Source organism: Neofelis nebulosa, chromosome X, assembly GCF_028018385.1.
Source record: "Neofelis nebulosa isolate mNeoNeb1 chromosome X, mNeoNeb1.pri, whole genome shotgun sequence".
In the NCBI taxonomy this organism is placed as follows: Eukaryota; Metazoa; Chordata; class Mammalia; order Carnivora; family Felidae; genus Neofelis; species Neofelis nebulosa.
In genome coordinates, this window is record NC_080800.1 from 49839670 (window position 1) to 49860302 (window position 20633).

At 38.1% G+C, this 20633-nt stretch overlaps 1 protein-coding gene across 6 annotated transcripts in view; it reads left to right on the plus strand.

Annotated features, from left to right (window-relative positions):
* Positions 1-20633, plus strand: part of RRAGB (Ras related GTP binding B) — a 47991-nt gene that overhangs the window by 19174 nt on the left and 8184 nt on the right. For 5 of the 6 annotated variants that reach the window (XM_058712456.1, XM_058712452.1, XM_058712453.1 and 2 more), the window contains 2 exons: positions 3485-3580; positions 5808-5930. The exons of the other annotated variant lie outside the window; for it this stretch is intronic. In XM_058712456.1, the coding sequence (XP_058568439.1) occupies positions 3485-3580; positions 5808-5930 (219 nt within the window). The remainder of the gene's footprint in view (positions 1-3484; positions 3581-5807; positions 5931-20633) is intronic. 6 annotated transcript variants of the gene reach the window in all.

Here is a 20633-nt window from a genome sequence, read left to right on the forward strand (position 1 = left end):
AGAGTCTGGAGACAAACCAGCTCTCTTCTCCCGGTCTGTCTGTTGGGGCTGAAATAGCACCTACCAGCAGAGTGCTCTCCCTGCCTTATCCCCTGAGAGACTTTTGTTGGCGTGTGGGGTCAGGAGTCAGGCCAGATTCCCGCAGGGCCTGCAGGAGTAATGTCTGGCAGGACTCTCTCTCTTTTTAAAAAAAATTTTTTTTTTAGTGTTTATATTTGAGACAGAGAGACAGAACATGAATGGGGGAGGGTCAGAGAGAGAGGGAGACACAGAATCTGAAACAGGCTCCAAGCTCTGAGCTGTCAGCACAGAGCTCAAAGTGGGGCTCAAACTCACGGACTGGGAAGTCATGACCTGAGCCGAAGTCAGATGCTTAACCGACTGAGCCACCAAGGTGCCCCAGGACTCTCTATACTGCCAGTTATAAGGCTTGGTTACCAAGGCTTTAGTCGAAGGGTTATCTTCCCCTCTCCCCAGTACAGGAGTTACTTTGGAGTAGTGCTGGCCCCTGTAGGATGAGACATGCAGGAGCTGCTTTGGAGGGACTCCTCTGTAGAGTGGGTTGGATAGGACCGGTCCACAAGAGATTGTGAGGGTGAGCTACATAGTGTTAGCAAGCAAAGTGGAAAGTGTTCATGGTATTTTCTGCAAGTGTCTAGCTATCTAGGCTGTGGGTGCAAAGAAATGGCTCCCACCAGTTCTTTTGTTCTTGGAGAAGTCTCCTAAAGATCCCTTGCCCTCCTTCACATGTTCTGAGATTGGAAAATAAATCTCTTTAATGTGTACCCTAAGCACTTTTCACACTGCTGCTTCTATGCAGTATCTCAGTGGAGTTGTTTGATATGCTGACTTTTTGAGGATGAAGACTTAGTTTCCTATTACCTTCCAGCTCTCCCAGAGCTGAGCCAGCTGATTTTAAAGTACCTGAATTTAAGCCCCCTGACTATAAAAACTCACAAAGTTAAGCCCCACTTGTTTCAAAACCAAATGTTAGGGGGACTCATCTTCCTAGTGCAGATCCCTATGTCTGGGGTGCCTAATGTGGGGTCTGCTCCTCTCCCTTCTCCATGCTTGTGGTGTCCCTCCCATTTGTGGTTAGTCTGGCTGAGAGTTTGGTTCCCCACATCTCTGCCCCTCACCCTTTCAGTGTTCTATTAGCTATGGAAACTCTTTCTGCCAGTCTGTAGATTATTTTCTTGTTTGGTTGCACTGACGTGACTGTTATTTTTGTGTGTCCGTGGGATAAAATGAGCTTAACATCCTCCTAGTCTGCCATCTTCTCCATTTACATCCTCCTTTATGTATGTTTATGTTTACTTATCCTGTTTTATTGTCCTTCAGAAGAGGTAGTTACTGTGAAGGCTAGAAGACCCACGAGGGGTGAGATGAAGAAGGGTTATTGCATTCACTAGGTTAACTTAGAAAATATTTATGCACCAATAGAAGTGCCAATCACTTTGGGTTAGGCTCAATGCCCAGTCCCTCTTAATTACACTGATATGGTATCTTTGGCTTCTTTTCTAGCATGGGGATTAGTACACATAAATTAACCAAAGAAGACACAGTAGAAAGAGATGACTCCTAGCTAGCTATGAGACCCCAGGTCTGGCAAGTAACAAAAATAGTCCGACTTTAGTTTATGCAATATAAGAGGATTTGATTTTAAAGTCTAAGCTGAAAGAGAAGATCCTGTAAGGATAAAGGTAAGAAAAGCAGTTTCAGAATATTTTGGTGATACAGAAGAATACAGTTCCTTTTTGGATTGGAACCTAGGAGTCTAAGGATACCCTTTATTTAAAGGAATTTTTTGGTAATAGCTACAGTCAGGAATACTTTTTTTGTATAACTAGTTACAGTATTGCCTCCAGTGTTTGGTGTTTGGGCATATTTTGGTGTTTCTAGGTAACTTACAGGTTATAAACAACTTGACCGGGTTCTGTATTTGACTCTGAAAACTATTTTTGAGTATCTAGTCTTTTTTCCTTCACTCTCCTTTTCTCACGAAGTATTAATTCTGTTGTAATTCAGTAGAATATCTGCATGTAGCTTGAGTCTTGGGATTATGAGGGTTGTGTTATTGTTATTCTTGCTGTTGTTTTGTTTTCTGTTTTGTTTCCTTTAAAAATCACCTCATTACCTGGCCCAATTTGCAATAGAAAAACAGAGCATTCCAACAAATAAGGTCCTTATGGATTTTTTAAATTACTTTTCATTTTTATTAATCAACTTATTGTTTCCTAAATGCTTATAGAATATATCCCCAAAGATATATGAATGTTCTTTGTGGTATTTTAAGCTCAATTAATAAAAGTGTACTTCATTTAATTAAAGATTAAAACTTGCAAGTTTTGAAGTCAAAGTGGCTAGGGTGCTTCCCTAAATACCAATTTCAAGCAAGATAGATAGTTTATTGTATGTGTGTGGGTTCCCCAAGTAAACAGAATCAATAAGTGTGTGTGTGTGTGTGTGTGTGTGTGTGTGTGTGTGTGTAGAGAGAGAGAGGGGGGATTGATTGATTGATTGATTGATTGGTTTTTAAGGACTTGACTTGTACAATCGTGGAGACTGGCAAGTCCAAAATCTGCAGGACAGGCTGATACAATAGAGACCCAGGAAAGAGTAGTTATTGCAGTTCCATTCAGAAGTCAGTGTGGAGGCAGAATTCCCCCTTCCTGGCGGAATGGTGACCTTTTTTCTCTTAAGGCCCTCAACTGATTGTATAAAGCCTACCCACATTATGGAGTAGTCTACTAATATAAATATTAATCTCATTTAAAAATGCCTCACAAGAAGATCTAAACTGCTGTTTGACCAAATGTCTGGGTACTGTGGCCTAGCCACATTGATACATCAAATTAACCACCACAGTGTATACATGCGCTCACTACAAACCCACCCAGTCATGGAAAATACCTGTGTATATATATATTTGTACAAATAGGTATTCTTCAATGTGTATGTGGGCATTTATACATAGATACATATCATACCAAAATGGATAGATATTTCTGTTTGTGTGGGGGGGGTGTTATATAGCCAAATAAATATAGTCCATTCAGAAATAATATATATGAGAATATATTTGAGTATATGCATATATTTGTGTGAGAGAGAAAAATACCTACAAAGGTTAAAGTATTTTAATTTACAATATTATTACCTTAAAGTGACCCAGATTAGGTGATTTGGAACATTAGATATATTTTATAAACACTCCTCTGTATGGTAATTTTTTTTCCCAACACAGTGCTCTCAGTGAGCACTCAGCACAAGCAGCAGAAGCCTGAAGAATTCTAGTAGTCGTACTTTTAGACCTGACCTGAAATAATTTCTGCCATCCTATTTTACGAAGTAATGTACACACTCCTCTGAGGAAAGAGGAAATGTTCTTGTTTAAAATACACTGAAATAATTACATTTCAGATTTTACAATGAAAGAGAAGAGCTGTTATATGCTAATCTGTATGTGGACTTTTTAATTCAGATTTTTAAAGAGCGAGAAGAAGATCTGAGGCGTTTGTCTCGCCCATTGGAATGTTCTTGTTTCCGAACATCTATCTGGGATGAAACTCTCTATAAGGTGTGTATGTTTCCCTTAGTGCCCTTACTTAAGAAAATGAAAAAAAAGCTAAAAGGGTATTGTCAAAAGTAAAAGATTTTAAACTCTGTCATATCCATTTAGATGTGTTGAACTGAAAAAGGAAATAATCTACAATAAATTATTTGCCCAGGTTAGGAAACTTTTCCATTATGATTTGCTCACATAACTCTTCTACCCTATTTGAAAACTATCAAACTTAACCTTAAGAGATTTGGGGTTTGATCTTGAATTGTGTTGAGATACCTACCAAGTGACACTGAACTAGCCAGTTTCATCATGATTAATTTCATACTGATCTTTGTGACAGCAGAGGTTTTACTGGCCATCATCCATTGTGACCTGTTGTGGTCTCAATGCTGATTGGATCTGTGTGTAATATTCAGGTATCTCTTCAGTATTATAAACTAGTCTGCTTCAGTTTGGATGGCAGTAGAATGACAACATTTAGGGACGATATTGGAAAAGAGAGTCTTAAAATGAGATATGTTATGCCTAGAATATGGTAGCATCAACTTTCATGCCATATTGGAGACTAGTATTCTTTTAACCAGGATTGTTTCCATTGCTGGAATGGAAACACTGCTTGTAGTAGTTGTAGAGGTTATACTAGCTATGTTACGGATTAAGCTGAAATTACATTATTGGCACATAGGCTCCTTATCCTGCTTTTTCCCTACTGATCTGGTGATTTGAAAGACTGGCTTCTTTGGGGTCCTCTCCTGGTCAGACCTTTCCTTCCTGCTGCTAATATTCATTGACAAGTCTGACTCTGGGTGGGAAAGCATCTTTCTCTGTCACTGGTAGCTACAGCCTCATTATCAACTGCATCTGACAATTATCTACAACCAGAGAAGCACAGAAACCTGATTTGCCAAGGAGAAAAGCCAATGGGCATTAAAAATAGCCATTGATTTCTTTTTTAAACTAATTCATTTTTTCCCAATATTGTTGACTCAGCCTCACTCTAATAACAGATCATTTTGAGATACCTGTCTAGGAAATACTGCTCCAGATTAATTTGGGCCGAATTTCTCTCAAAGCCTTATTCCCATAGAACAGGTAACCGTGAATAAGGATGGACATGACGCACTGATAAGAACCAACTGCGGTGTGAAGGATGGCAATACATAACACGACCAAAGACAATTGGCTAATCACAACACTGCTGTGAGTGACAATGTCTCTGCTGTGGTTAGCTTTGGTGCCTTCTCCAAGGTAAATTCAGCAGTGACATTAACACCGACCTGGGAACTTGGAACCTGAACCCCTATGCTTAAGTAATAAAACTAATTGGAACAGAGACATGGCACTACTATCTCTTACATCAATGTTGCATAGAGCTGACTTAAATTTTTATTTTGTTTTATTCTACAAGCACTCATTGCATAACTGCTTGATGCTGTTGGACACACAAATTGACTAAGATCAGGTTCCTGCCCTCTAGTAGGGGAGAGAAGAACAAGCTTATCAGACAAATTGGAAGGAATTATTACAATGGAAATGCAAATAAAAGAGCCTTAAGAGAATAGAGGGAGGGTGTGGTTAATTTCAACTACTTAACATTAGTAATACTTCTCTGGATGAAGTCAGTTTTAGGAATCACACAATGGACCATTTTTAATTCAATTGGATCAATAATTTATACAACTGACAATAATAAGCCTTTTGGAATGATAATGCCACTAATTTCTCTTGTGATTTCTTTTGTACATTATCCCATTAAGGGGAGGGGCCATTTTTCCATGTGACTCTGATGATATTTTTTACAAAATTGATTCTTGGATTTATGTTAAATATAGCACTATTATCTTCTGATATTTAGAGTGGTCTACATTATTGCACTTAAATATTTGTTGAATGGCTGGATTACAAACGTTTTATTTGGTCCAGTAAATCAGAGTTTTCAACTATTCTTAAGGCAAATGTCATGGAATTAAATTATTAATTTTTAAAAAATTATCAATGGAAAGAAGTTTCTCCAGCATTTTATAAGTGTTTGAAACTTAAAAAAAATCCACCTGAAGGATAATAATCAAATATCACCTTCATCTCATTTTGTTTGTGTCATACCATATTCGTTACAAGTATTTGTTTGGGACTCTATATCACCATATTTTGCTGTCCATATGTTATAGTTATACTCATTTGCAAAGGTCTGGGACTGCCTACCTGTTAGTAATATTACACTGTGCTTCTGTTCCGTTAGGCTTGGTCCAGCATTGTTTATCAGCTGATCCCCAATGTTCAGCAGCTGGAAATGAACCTAAGGAATTTTGCTGAAATTATTGAGGCTGATGAAGTCCTTTTGTTTGAGAGAGCTACTTTTCTGGTGAGAACTTTCTGTTCTGCAGGTGTACTTCACACTTACCTTCTATCCAGCAACAGAGAACAACATGTTGTTACTTTCAGGAAGAACCTTTTTCCCTCTCGTCATTGCATCAGCATATATAACCTTATTTACAGGTGACCCAAAAGAAGTCCTTTGGTGTGTAGCTCTTTAGTAGTTAGTAAAACTTAGATTTTTACAAGCATGCCTTATTATAGAGTTTAGATTATTTCTGCTAAAAATTATTCATTTGTGTTAAATAATTCCTAATTTCTTATTGACTTTTATTATGAAATAAGGGGTATTTTCCTTTTGAGAAAACTCTTATCCCACCCGTTTCTCCAAAAGACTGATTTGAAAACTTTTAACATGGAAGAGGTATAATGGTCATTTTAGTGATTTAGCTAAGAGTTCAGATGGAGAGGTGGAAGGGGAAAGAGGTGCCGTGTCGTTTTTATTTTTCTCATATAAATTCAACTTAACTATAGAGCCTACTGTGTGTATGGCCCTAAGGGGGTTGCAGTATTATATTTATAAGTAAAATTTTAAAGAACAGTAACAGAAGCTAATTAGGGATGTCATAAAACACTGCATGTAATTGCTGATCAGTTTAATATAATTCTAAGAGCAACTCACAGTAAATAATTGGTTACTGAGCTCTACCAATGCCTGATGGTTTTAAAACACATTTCTAAATCTATCTGAGCTTGGTTTCCCTTCTATAAAATGGAGATAATACATCTATATCATAAGTTTATTGTATGGAATAAATGGCACAAGGCAATGTTAAGCCCTAATACAAAGCTTACCATATAGTTGTCATACTATAAAAAGTAGGTTCTTTTTGTTATTATAGCAACAGAGGGCAGAGAATGTGTACTGTAATTTTTCCAACTCCATCCTTTGTGGAAACATTATTTGTAACTGTAGTTTCTGAGTCATCTATCCTGCTAGGTGGTACAGCTGCCGCAAGGAGTTCTAACTAGAGTGACTTTCTGCTTCAGCTCACTGGCAGGAGTCACTTGCTTGCAGTTTTACTACCCTGCAACCTCTTGCTTCTAGTGTGAATAGCAACAAACAAGTGAGCTATTCTTACCATCTTGATACACATTGGCATGGCAGAATCCTGCTTTCAGCAGTATTCTCCTGCCTTATCCACCACATATGATCATAGAGGTTAACCTTATATAAGTTCCCTCTTTCTCACTAACAGTAACAGGTGGCTTTGGTTTCTCTTGAAGACCAAGTTTAGTTGTGATCAACCATTTTCACTGAGCGAGTTGAAGTCAAGCAAGGGGAACCTGTTCCACCATTGGTCTAGGAATTACCTTTCGAAGGTTCACATGGTTTCAGTAAATTGCCCTGTGAATTTTCTTCTGGTGAGCAACTCATTTTTGCTTCCTACTAGAAACTTTATATCTAAATATTCAGCCTGTAAAAATACATGGTTTTATTAAAATCTGAAAGTGGTAGAAGTATTTTCAGCTGATGTGAGTGTTCATAATGAATAAGTTCATTTATAAATAGTAAATCCTTAGAGGTTGGAATCCTTTAGTTAAGATTTTCATTGTTTTTTATATATTTAATTTACAATTAAAAAATTATTTTAATTCTAGTTAACATATAGTGTTATTATTAGTTTCAGATATACAATATAGTGATTCGACAATTCCATACATCACTCTGTGCCCATCATCACAAGTGTACTCCTTAATCATCATCCTCTATATCCCCCAACCACCTGGCCTCTAGAAACTATCGGTTCTGTTAATTAAAAGTATGTTTCTTGATTTGTCACTCTCTCATGCTGTCCTTTTTTCCCCTTTGTTTGTTCTATTTCTTAAATTCCACATGAGTGAAATCATATGGTATTTATCTTTCCCTGACTGATTTACTTCGCTTAGCATAGTACTCTCCAACTCCATCCACTTCATTGCAGATGGCAAGATTTCATTCTTTTTTATAGTTGAGTAATATCTACTGTGTGTGTGTGCATGTGCGTGTGTGTGTGTGTGTGTGTGTGTACATGTTATTATCCATTCATCAATTGATAGACACTTTGGGCTGCTTCCATATCTTCACTATTGTAAACAATGCTGCTGTAAACATAGGGTGTGTGTCTGTATCCCTTTGAATTAGTGTTCTTGTATTATTTGGATAAATACCCAGTAGTGTGATTGCTGGATCTTAAGGTAGTTCTACTGTTAATTTTTTGAGGAACCTCCATACTGTTTTCCAGAGTGGCTGCACCAGTTTGCATTCCCACCAATAGTGCAAGAGGGTTCCTTTTCATCTACATCCTCACCACCACCTGTTGTTTTTTATGTTGTTGATTTGAGCCATTCTGACAGGTGTGAAGTGATATCTCATTGTAGTTTTGATTTGCATTTCTCTGATAATGAGTAATGTTGAGCATCTTTTCATGGGTCTGTTGCCCATCTATATGTTGTCTTTGGAAAAACGTCTATTCATATCTTCTGCCCATTTTTTAAACTGGATTATTCCTTTTTTGGGTGTTGAGTTATAGAAGTTCTTTATATATTTTAGATACTAACTCTTTATCAGATATGTCATTTGCAAATATCTCCTCCTATTCCAAAGGTTGCCTTTTGGTTTTGTTGCTTGTTTTGTTTGCTGTGCAGAAGCTTTTAATGTTGCCATAATCCCAATAGTTTATTTTTGCTTTTGTCTCCTTTGCCTCAGGAAACATATCTAGAGACAAGTTTGCCATTGTCAAAGAAGTTACTGCCTGTGTTCTCTTCTAGGATTTTGATGGTTAACACGTCTCACATTTAGGTTTTTTCTAGTTCTGTGAAGCTAGTGGTATTTTGATAGGGGTTACATTAAATGTATAGCTTGTTTTGGGTGGTATAGACATTTTAACATTGTTCTTCCTATCCATGAGATTGGAATGTCTTTACATTCCTTTGTGTCATCTTTAATTTCTTTCATCAGTGTTTTATAATTTTAGAGTACAGGTCATTCACCTCTTTGGTTAGGTTTATTCCTAGGCATCTTATTTTTGTTGCAGTTGTAAATGGTATTGTTTTTGTAATTTCTCTTTCTCCTGCTTGATTATTGGTGTATAGAAGTGCAACAGATTTCTCTACACTGATATTGTATCCTGTGACTTTAATGAATTTATCGGTTCTAGCAGTTTTGGGGTGGAACCTTTTGGGTTTTCTATATGTAGTATAATGTCCTCTGCCAATCATGAATATTTTATTTCTTACCAATTTGGATGTCTTTTATTTCTTTTTGTTGTCTGACTGCTGTGGCTAGGACTTCCAGTGCTATGTTGAATAAAAGTGGTGCCAGTGTACATCCTTGTCTTGTTCCTGACCTTAGGGGGAATACTCTGTTTTTCCCCATTAAGGATGACATTAGCTATGGGTATTTCATATATGGCCTTTATTATGTTCAGGTGTGTTCTCTATAAACCTACTTTGTTGAGGGTTTTTATCATGAATGGAAGCTGTACTTTGTCAAATGCTTTTTCTGCATCTATTGAAATGATCATATAGTTCTTACCTTTTCTCTAATTGATGTGATGCATCATCTTAATTAATTTGCAAATATTGGACTAGTTTTGCAACCCATGAGTAAATCCTACTTGATTGTGGTGAATGATTTTTTTAATTTATTGTTGAATTCAGTTTGCTGGTATTTTGTTGGTAATTTTTGCATCTATGTTCATCAGGAATATTGACCTGTAGTTCTCTTTTTTAGTGGTGTGTTTATATGGTTTTGGTATCAGGGTAACATTGACCTCATAGAATGAATTTGGAAGTTTTCCTTCCTCTTCTATTTTTTGAAATTCTTTAAATGGTTAGTGGAATTTGCCTGTGAAGCTATCTAGCCCTGGACTTTTATCTGTTGGGAGAGTTGTGATTTCTTTTTTTCTTTTTTTTTTTATCTTTTTCTTTTTTATTTTTGAGAGAGAGAGAGAGAGCGAGAGTGAGAGCACCCAGCAGGGGAGGAGCAGAGAGAGAGGGAGACACAGAATCAGAATCAGAACCAGGCTCCAGGCTCTGAGCTGTTGGCACGGAGCCTGATTCGGGGCTCAAACTCACAGACGGTGAGATCATGCCCTGAGCCTAAGTTGGATGCTTAACTGACTCAGCCACCCAGTGCCCCAAGTTTTGATTTCTAATTCAGTTTCTTTGCTGGTTATCAGTCTGTTCAAGTTTTTTATTTCTTCCTGTTTCAGTTTTGGTAGTTTATATGTTTCTAGGAATATATCCATTTCTTCTAGGCTGTCCAATTTCTTGGCATATAGTTTTTCATAATATTCTCTTATGCTTTTTTATATGGTTGGTTGTTATTTCTCCTGTCTTATTTTATTTATTTGGGTCTTTTCTCCTTTTGTCTTGATCAGACAGCTTAGAGGCTTATCAATTTTATTTTTTCAAAGAATCAGCTCCTGGTTTCATTAATCTCTTCTATTGATTTTTTAATTTTCTCCATCATTTATTTCTGCTCTGATCTTTATTATTTCCTTCCTTCTGCTGGTTTAGGTCTTGTTTGTTTTTCTTCTCTACCTACTTTTGGTGTAGAGTTAGCTTGTTTGAGATTTTTCTTGCTTCTTGAGGTAGGCTTGTTAAACTTCCTTCTCGAACTGGTTTTGTTGCATCTGAGAGGTTTTGGACCCTTGTTTTCATTTGTTTCCATGTATTTTATTTCTTCTTTGATTTTCTGGTTGATCCATTTATTGTTTAGTAGCATGTTCTTTATCTCCTTGTATTTGTAGTCTTTGCCAACTATTTCTTATGCTTGTCTTATAGTTTCATAATGTTGTAGTCAGAAAATATGCGTGGCGTGATTTCGATATTGAATTTGTTGAGGTTTGTTTTGTGGGCTTGAGAAGAATGTATATTCTCTTGTTTTAGGATGGAATGTTCTGAATATATCTATTAAATCCATGTGTTCCATTATGTCTTTGAAAGCCATTGTTTCCTTGTTCATTTTCTGTTTAAATGATCTGTCCATTGATGTAAGTGTGCTGTAAAGTCCCCTACTATTATTGTATTATTATCAATTAATTCCTTTATGTTTGTTATTAACTGCTCTATGTGTTTGGGTGATCCTAGCATAGGAAGTCTGTAACTAGTTAGCATGCCAGAGCCTTGTTCGTTATTGAAATTAACCAGGCAAATTGCTCCACAAACTAAAACTGGCCATGTACCACCATGCACAGAAATGGGAAAGAGCTATTGGTGTCAGTCCTGTCCATGTCTAAGCTGGGTGAGATTTCTTATGCTGACTCAAATTAAGCCACAGTCTCCAATTCTGGTGGTTCCCTTCCATCAATTCCTTTAAGTTTCAGCTTTGCAACCATACTCTTTCTGGAACCCAAAGACTTTGGTTTCCTACATGCTACCTGGTGGGTCATGGTAATAATTCTGCTGCATCACCAGTCAGCATTGTTCGTGGTTGGAACTATAAAAGTATCAGATCATATTTGAGTAATGACATTCATTCTTTTTTTTTAATATGAAATTTATTGTCAAACTGGTTTCCATACAACACCCAGTGCTCATCCCAACAGATATCCTCCTCAATACCCCTCACCCGCCCTCCACTCCCTCCCACCCCCCATCAACCCTCAGTTTGTTCTCAGATTTTAAGAGTCTCTTCTGTTTTGGCTTCCTCCCTCTCTAACCTGTTTTTTTTTCCTTCCCCTCCCCCATGGTCTTCTGTTAAGTTTCTCAGGATCCACATAAGAGTGAAAACATATGGTATCTATCTTTCTCTGTATGACTTATTTCACTTAGCATAACACTCTCCAGTTCCATCCAGGTTGCTACAAAAGGCCATATTTCATTCTTTCTCATTGACACATAGTATTCCATTGTGTATATAAACCACAATTTCTTTATCCATTCATCAGTTGATGGACATTTAGGCTCCTTCCATAATTTGGCTACTGTTGAAAGTGCTGCTATAAACATTGGAGTACAAGTACCCCTACACATCAGCACTCCTGTATCCCTTGGGTAAATTCCTAGCAGTGCTATTTCTGGGTATAGGGTAGATCTATATTTAATTTTTTGAGGAACCTCCACACTGTTTTCCAGACCAGCTGCACCAGTTTTCATTCCCACCAACAGTGCAAGAGGTTTCCCATTTCTCCACATCTTCTTCAGCATCTATAGTCTCCCGATTTGTTAATTTTAGCCACTCTGACTGGCGTGAGGTGGTTTCTGAGTGTGGTATTGATTTGTATTTCCCTGATGAGGAGTGACGTTGAGCATCTTTTCATGCGCCTGTTGGCCATCTGGATGTCTTCTTTGGAAAAGTGTCTATTCATATTTTCTGCCTATTTCTTCACTGGATTATTTGTTTTTCGGGTGTGGAGTTTGTTGACTTCTTTATAGATTTTGGATACTAGCCCTTTGTCCGATATGTCATTTGCAAATATCTTTTCCCATTCCATTGGTTGCCTTTTAGTTTTGTTGATTGTTTCCTTTGCAGTGCAAAAGCTTTTTATCTTGATGAAGTCCCAATAGGTCATTTTTGCTTTTAATTCCCTTGCCTTTGGGGATGTGTTAAGTAAGAAATTGCTGTAGCTAAGGTCAGAGAGGTTTTATCCTGCTTTCTCCTCTAGGGTTTTGATGGGTTCCTGTCTCACATTCAGGTCATTTATCCATTTTGAGTTTACTTTTGTGAATGGTGTAAGAAAGTGGTCTCGTTTCATCCTTCTGCATGTTGCTGTCCAGCTCTCTCAACACCATTTGTTAAAGACACTGTCTTTTTTCCATTGGATGTTCTTTCCTGCTTTGTCAAAGATTAGTTGGCCATACATTTGTGGGTCTAATTCTGGGGTTTCTATTCTATTCCATTGGTCTATGTGTCTCTTTTTGCGCCAATACCATGCTATCTTGTTGATTACAGCTTTGCAGTAGAGGCTAAAGTCTGGGATTGTGATGCCTCCTGCTTTGGTCTTCTTCTTCAATATTACTTTGGCTATGCTGGGTCTTTTGTTGTTCCATACAAATTTTAGAATTGCTTGTTCTAACTTCAAGAAGAATGCTGGTGCAATTTTGATTGGGATTGCATTGAATGTGTAGATAGCTTTGGGTAGTATTGACATTTTAAAACAATATTCTCCTAATCCATGAGCATGGAATATTTTTCCATTTCTTTCTATCTTCTTCAATTTCCTTCATAAGCTTTCTATAGTTTTCAACATACATATCTTTTACATCTTTGGTTAGGTTTATTCCTAGGTATTTTATGTTTCTTGGTACAATTGTGAATGGTATCAGTTTCTTTATTTGTCTTTTTGTTGCCTCATTGTTAGTGTATAAGAATGCAACTGATTTCTGTACATTAATTTTGTATCGTGCGACTTTGCTAAATTCATGTATCCATTCTACCAGACTTTTAGTGGAGTCTGTCAGGTTTTCCATGTATAATAATATCATGTCATCTGCAAAAAGTAAAAGCTTGACTTCATCTTTGCCAATTTGGATGCCTTTGATTTCCTTTTGTTGCTGGATTGCTGATGCTAGCACTTCTAACCCCATGTGAAACAACAGCGGTGAGAGTGGACAACCCTGTTGTGTTCGTGATCTCAGGGGAAAAGCTCTCAGTTTTTCCCCATTGAGGATGATATTAGCTGTGGGCTTTTCATAAATGGCTTTTATGATGTTTAAGTATGTTCCTTCTATCCCGACTTTCTCGAGGGATTTTATTAAGAAAGGATGCTGAATTTGGTCAAATGCTGTATCTGCATCGAATGACAGGATCGTATACTTCTTATCCTTTCTTTTATTAATACGGTGTATCACCTTGATAATTTGTGAAGGTTGAACCAGTGCTGCAGCCCAGGAATGAATCCCACTTGATCATGGTGAATAATTCTTTTTATATGCTGCTGAATTCAATTTTCTGGTATCTTGTTGAGAATTTTTGCATCCATATTCATCAGGGATATTGGCCTGTAGTTCTTTTTTTTTTTTTTTTTTTTTTTTTTTGCTGGGTCTCTGATTTAGGAATCAAAGTAATGCTGGCTTCATAGAAGGAGTCTGGAAGTTTTCCTTCCCTTTCTATTTTTTTGGAACAGCTTGAGAAGGCTAGGTATTATCTCTGCTTTAAATGTCTGGTAGAGGGACGCCTGGGTGGCTCAGTCGGTTAAGCGGCCAACTTCGGCTCAGGTCATGATCTCGCGGTCTGTGAGTTCGAGCCCCGCGTCGGGCTCTGTGCTGACAGCTCGGAGCCTGGAGCCTGTTTCAGATTCTGTGTCTCCCTCTCTCTGACCCTCCCCTGTTCATGCTCTGTCTCTCTCTGTCTCAAAAATAAATATTAAAAAAAAATAAAAATAGATGTCTAGTAGAATTCCCCAGGGAAGCCATCTGGTCCTGGACTCTTATTTGTCAGGAGATTTTTGATAACTGATTCAATTTCTTTGCTGCTTATGGGTCTATTCACATTTTCTCTTTCTTCCTGTTTGAGATTTGGAAGTGTGTGGGTGAGATTTGGAAGTGTGTGGGTGCTTAGGAATTTGTCCATTTCTTCCAGGCTGCCCAATTTGTTGGCATATAAGTTTTCATAGTATTCTCTGATAATTGCTTGTATCTCTGAGGGATTGGTTGTAATAATTCCATTTTCATTCATGATTTTATCTATTTGGGTCATCTCCCTTTTCTTTTTAAGAAGCTTGACTAGAGGTTTATAAGTTTTGTTTATTTTTTCAAAAAACCAAACTTATTTTCATTGATCTCCTCTATAATTTTTTTCAATTCTGTATCTGTTTATTTCTGCTCTGATCTTTATTATTTCTCTTCTCTGAGTTTGGGGTGTCTTTGCTGTTCTGCTTGTTTCCTTTAGGTGTGCTGTTAGATTTTGTATTTGGGATTTTTGTTGTTTCTTGAGATAGACCTGGATTGCAATGTATTTTCCTCTCAGGACTGCCTTTGCTGCATCCCAAAGCGTTTGGATTGTTGTATTTTCATCTTCATTTGTTTCCATATATTTTTTAATTTCTTTTCTAATTGCCTGGTTGACCCATTCCTTCTTTAGTAGGGTGTTCTTTTTTTTTTTTTTTTTAATTTTTTTTCAACGTTTTTTTATTTATTTTTGGGACAGAGAGAGACAGAGCATGAACGGGGGAGGGGCAGAGAGAGAGGGAGACACAGAATCGGAAACAGGCTCCAGGCTCTGAGCCATCAGCCCAGAGCCCGACGCGGGGCTCGAACTCACGGACCGCGAGATCGTGACCTGGCTGAAGTCGGACGCTTAACCGACTGCGCCACCCAGGCGCCCCAGTAGGGTGTTCTTTAACTTCCATGCTTTTCGAGGTTTTCCAGACTTTTTCCTGTGGTTGATATCAAGCTTCATAGCATTGTCGTCTGAAAGTGTGCATGGTATGTTCTCAATTCTTTTATACTTATGAAGGGCTGTTTTGTGACCCAGTACGTGATCTGTCTTGGAGAATGTTCCATGTGCACTCGAGAAGAAAGTATATTCTGTTGCTTTGGGATGCAGGGTTCTAAATATATCCATCAAGTCCATCTGATCAAATGTATCATTCAGGGCCCTTGTTTCTTTCTTGATCCTGTGTTTACATGATCTATCAATTGTTTTAAGTGGAGTATTAAAGTCCCCTGCAATTCCCACATTCTTATCAATAAGGTTGCTTATGTTTGTGATTAATTCTTTTATATATTTGGGGGCTCCTGTGTTTGGCGCATAGACATTTATAATTGTAACCTCTTCCTGATGGATAGTCCCTGTAATTGTTATATAATGCCCTTCTTCATCTATTGTTACAGCCTTTAATTTAAAGTCTAGTTTGTCTGATATAAGTATGGCTACTCTAGCTTTCTTGTGACTTCCAGTAGCATGATAGATAGTTCTCCATCCCCTCACTTTCAATCTGAAGGTGTCTTCAGTTTTAAAATGAGTCTCTTGTAGGATGTGAGGGCGATCTGGCTGTAATATCTGTCACCCCATTGATCGCCAGGGTTGATTCGGCTGATCTGGCTGGCTAGGCGGGTGTCCCCTTCCTCCGTCACCGCTCCATGTGTGTCCCTCCTGAAGTTGTGTGCTCGGTCAAAGAGGACGACCTTCCCCGATAGAGGAGGACCGTTCTTCGGTCAGGGGTATACGAGTAGCTGCGCTCCCCTGCTAGAACCTCCAAACAAGCTCTCAAGGTCCATTTGTAGGAGAACGTAGGGTAGTCAAGCTTCCAAGACTCCAGACACATCCAAATGAGGCGCTGCACGTGGCAGTCTGCCTTTCTTTGAAAAAAAATAAATAAAATAGAATGAGTCTCTTGTAGACAGCAAATAGATGGGTCTTGTTTTTTTATCCATTCTGATACCCTATGTCTTTTGGTTGGCGTATTTAGTCCTTTTACATTCAGTGTTTTTATAGAAAGATATGGGTTTAGAGTCATTGTGATGTCTGTAGGTTTCATGCTTGTAGTGTGGTCCTTGCAACATTTCACTCAGAGTCCCCCTTAGGATCTCTTGTAGGGCTGGTTTAGTGGTGATGAATTCCTTCAGTTTTGTTTGTTGGGAAGACCTTTATCTCTCCTATTCTGAATGACAGACTTGCTGGATAATGGATTCTCAGCTGTATATTTTTTTTCTGTTCATCATATTGAAGATTTCCTGCCATTCCTTTCTGGCCTGCCAAGTTTCAATAGGTCTGCCAGTAGTCTTATGCGTCTCCCTTTATAAGTTAGAGCATGTTTATCCCTAGCTGCTTTCCGAATTTTTTCTTTCCTTGCATTTTGCCAGGTTCACTATGATATGTCCTGCAGAAGATTGATTCAATGATGTCTGAAGGGAGTTCTCTGTGCCTCTTGGATTTCAATGCCTTTTTCCTTCTCCAGATCAGGGAAGTTCTCAACTATGATTTGTTCAAGTACATCTTCAGCCCCTTTCTCTCTCTCTTCCTCTTCTGGAATTCCTATGATACGGATATTGTTCCCTTTGATTGCATCACTTAGTTCTCTAATTCTCCCTTCATACTCCTGGATTTTTTTTTATCTCTATTTGTCTCAGCTTCTTTTTTTCCATAATTTATCTTCTTTTTTTTATTTAATTTTATTTTTTATTTTTTAAAATTTACATCCAAATTAGTTAGTATATAGTGAAGCAATGATTTCAGTAGATTCCCTTTTTTCCCATTTGGCCCATGCCCCCTCCCACAGTCCCTCCAGCTACCCTCAGTTTGTTTTCCATATTTATGAGTCTCTTCTGTTCTGTCCCCCTCCATGTTTTTATATTATTTTTGTTTCCCTTTCCTTATGTTCATCTGTTTTGTCTCTCAAAGTCCTCATATGAGTGAAGTCATATGACTTTTGTCTTTCTCTGACTGACTAATTTCACTTAGCATAATACCCTCCAGTTCCATCCATGTAGTTGCACATGGCAATATTTCATTCTTTTTGATTGCCGAGTAATACTCCATTGTATATATATACCACATCTTCTTTATCCATTCATCCATCGATGGACTTTTGGGCTCTTTCCATACTTTGGCTATTGTTGATAGTGCTGCTATAAACATGGGGGTGCATGTGTTGCTTCGAAACAGCACACCTGTATCCCTTGGATAAATGCCTAGTAGTGCAATTGCTGGGTCGTAGGGTAGTTCTATTTTTAGTTTTTTGAGAAACCTCCATACTTAGTGGCTGCACCAGCTTGCATTCCCAGCAACAATGCAAAAGAGATCCTCTTTCTCCATGTCTCGCCAACATCTGTTGTTGCCTGAGTTGTTAATATTAGCCATTCTGACAGTTGTAAGGTGGTATATCATTGTGGTTTTGATTTGTATTTCCCTGATGATGAGAGATGTGGAGCATTGTTTCATGTGTCAGCTGGCCATTTCTATGTCTTCTTTGGAGAAGTGTCTATTCATGTCTTTCGCCCATTTCTTCAATGGATTATTTGTTTTTTTGTTTTTTTTTTTTGTTTGTTTGTTTTTTAAATTTTTTTTTTCCAACGTTTTTTATTTATTTTTGGGACAGAGAGAGACAGAGCATGAACGGGGGAGGGGCAGAGAGAGAGGGAGACACAGAATCGGAAACAGGCTCCAGGCTCCGAGCCATCAGCCCAGAGCCTGACGCGGGGTTCGAACTCACGGACCGTGAGATCGTGACCTGGCTGAAGTCGGACGCTTAACCGACTGCGCCACCCAGGCGCCCCGGATTATTTGTTTTTTGGTTGTTGAGTTTGATAAGTTCTTTGTAGGTTTTGGATACTAACCCTTTATCTGATATGTCATTTGCCAATATCTTCTCCCATTTTGTCGGTTGCCTTTTAGTTTTGCTGATTGTGTCCTTTGCTGTGCAGAAGCTTGTTATTTTGATTAGGTCCCAGTAGTTCATTTTTGCTTTGGTTTTTCTTGCCTCCAGAGATGTCTAGAGTAATAAATTGCTGCGGGCAAGATCAAAGAGGGTTTTGCCTGCTTTCTCCTCGAGGATTTTGATGGCTTCCTGTCTTACGTTGAGGTCTTTCATCCACTTTGAGTTTATTTTTGTGTATGGTGTAAGAAAGTGGTCCAGGTTCATTCTTCTGCATGTTGCTGTCCAGTTTTCCCAGCACTACTTGCTGAAAAGACTGTCTTTATTCCATTGGATATTCTTTCCTGCTTTGTCAAAGATTAGTTGCCCATACATTTGTGAGTCCATTTCTGGGTTCTCTATTCTATTCCATTGATCTGAGTGTCTGTTCTTGTGCCAGTACCATACTGTCTTGATGATTACAGATTGTGGTGTAGCTTGAAGTCTGGGATTTTGATGCGTCCTGCTTTGGTTTTCTTTTTCAAGATTGCTTTGACTATTTGGGGTCTTTTCTGGTTCCATACAAATTTTGGGATTATTTGTTCTAGTTCTGTGAAGAATACTGGTGTTACTTTGATAGGGATCGCATTGAATATGTAGGTTGCTTTGGGTAGTATTGAGACTTTAACAATATTTGTTCTTCCTATTCAGGAGGATGGAATCTTTTTCCATTTCTTTGTGTCTTCTTCAGTTTCTTTCATCTGCTTTCTATAGTTTTCAGTGTATAGATTTTTCATCTCTTTGGTTAGATTTATTCCTAGGTAATTTATGGTTTTGGTGCAACTGTAAATGGGATTGATTCCTTGATTTCTCTTTCTGTCGCTTCATTGTTGGTGTATAGGAATGCAACCGATTTCTGTGCGTTGATTTTATATCCTGCAACGTTGCTGAATTTATGAATCAGTTCTAGCTGTTTTTTGGTAGAATCCTTTGGGTTTTCCATATAGAGTATCATGTCACCTGTGAAGAGTGAAAGTTTGACTTCCTCCTGGTCGATTTGGATGCCTTTTATTTCTTTGTGTTGTGTGATTGCAGAGGCTAAGACTTCCAATACTATGTTGAATACCAGTGGCGAGAGTGGTTATCCCCGTCTTGTTCCTGACCTTAGGGGGAAAGCTCTCAGTTTTTCCCCATTGAGAATGTATTAGCATTGGGTTGTTTGTATATGGCTTTTATGATCTCGAGGTATCCTCCTTCTATCCCTCCTTTCTTGAGGGTTTTTATCAAGAAAGGATGCTGTATTTTGTCAAATGCTGTCTCTGCATCTATTGAAAGGATCATATGCTTCCTGTCCTTTCTTTTATTGATGTGATGAGTCACATTAATTGTTTTGAGGATATTGAACCAGCCCTGCATCCCAGGTATAAATCCCACTTGGTCGTGGTGAATAATTTTTTAATGTATTATTGGATCCAGTTGGCTAATATCTTGTTGAGGATTTTTGCATCCATGTTCATCAGGAAAATTGGTCTATAATTCTCCTTTTTAGTGGGGTATGTGTCTGGTTTTGGAATCAAGGTAATGCTAGCTTCATAGAAAGAGTTTGGATATTTTCCTTCCCTTCTATTTTTTGGAACAGTTTCAAGAGAATAGATGTTAACTCTTCCTTAAATGTTTGGTAGAATTTCCCTGGAAACCATCTGGCCCTGGACTCTTGTTTTTTGTCAGATTTTTTATTACTAATTCGATTTCCTTACTGGTTATGGGTCTGTTCAATTTTTTTCTTTCTTCCTGTTTCAGTTTTGGTAGTTTATGTTTCTAGGAATTTGTCCATTTCTCCCAGATTTCCAATTTTGTTGGCATATAATTGCTCGTAATGTTCTCTTATTATTTTTTTTACAATATATGAAATTTATTGTCAAATTGGTTTCCATACAACACCAAATGCTCATCCCAAAAGGTGCCCTCCTCAATACCCATCCCCCACCCTCCCCTCCCTCCCACCCCCCACCAACCCTCAGTTTGTTCTCAGTTTTTAACAGTCTCTTATGCTTTGGCTGTCTCCCTCTCTAACCTCTTTTTTTTTTCTGTCCCCTCCCCCATGGGTTTCTGTTACGTTTCTCAGGATCCACATAAGAGTGAAACCAAATGGTATCTGTCTTTCTCCGTATGGCTTATTTCACTTAGCATCACACTCTCCAGTTCCATCCACGTTGCTACAAAAGGCCATATTTCATTCTCTCTCATTGCCACGTAGTATTCCGTTGTGTATATAAACCACAATTTCTTTATCCATTCATCAGTTGATGGACATTTAGGCTCTTTCCATAATTTGGCTATTGTTGAGAGTGCTGCTATAAACATTGGGGTACAAGTGCCCCTATGCATCAGTACTCCTGTATCCCTTGGATAAATTCCTAGCAGTGCTATTGCTGGGTCATAGGGTAGGTCTATTTTTAATTTTCTGA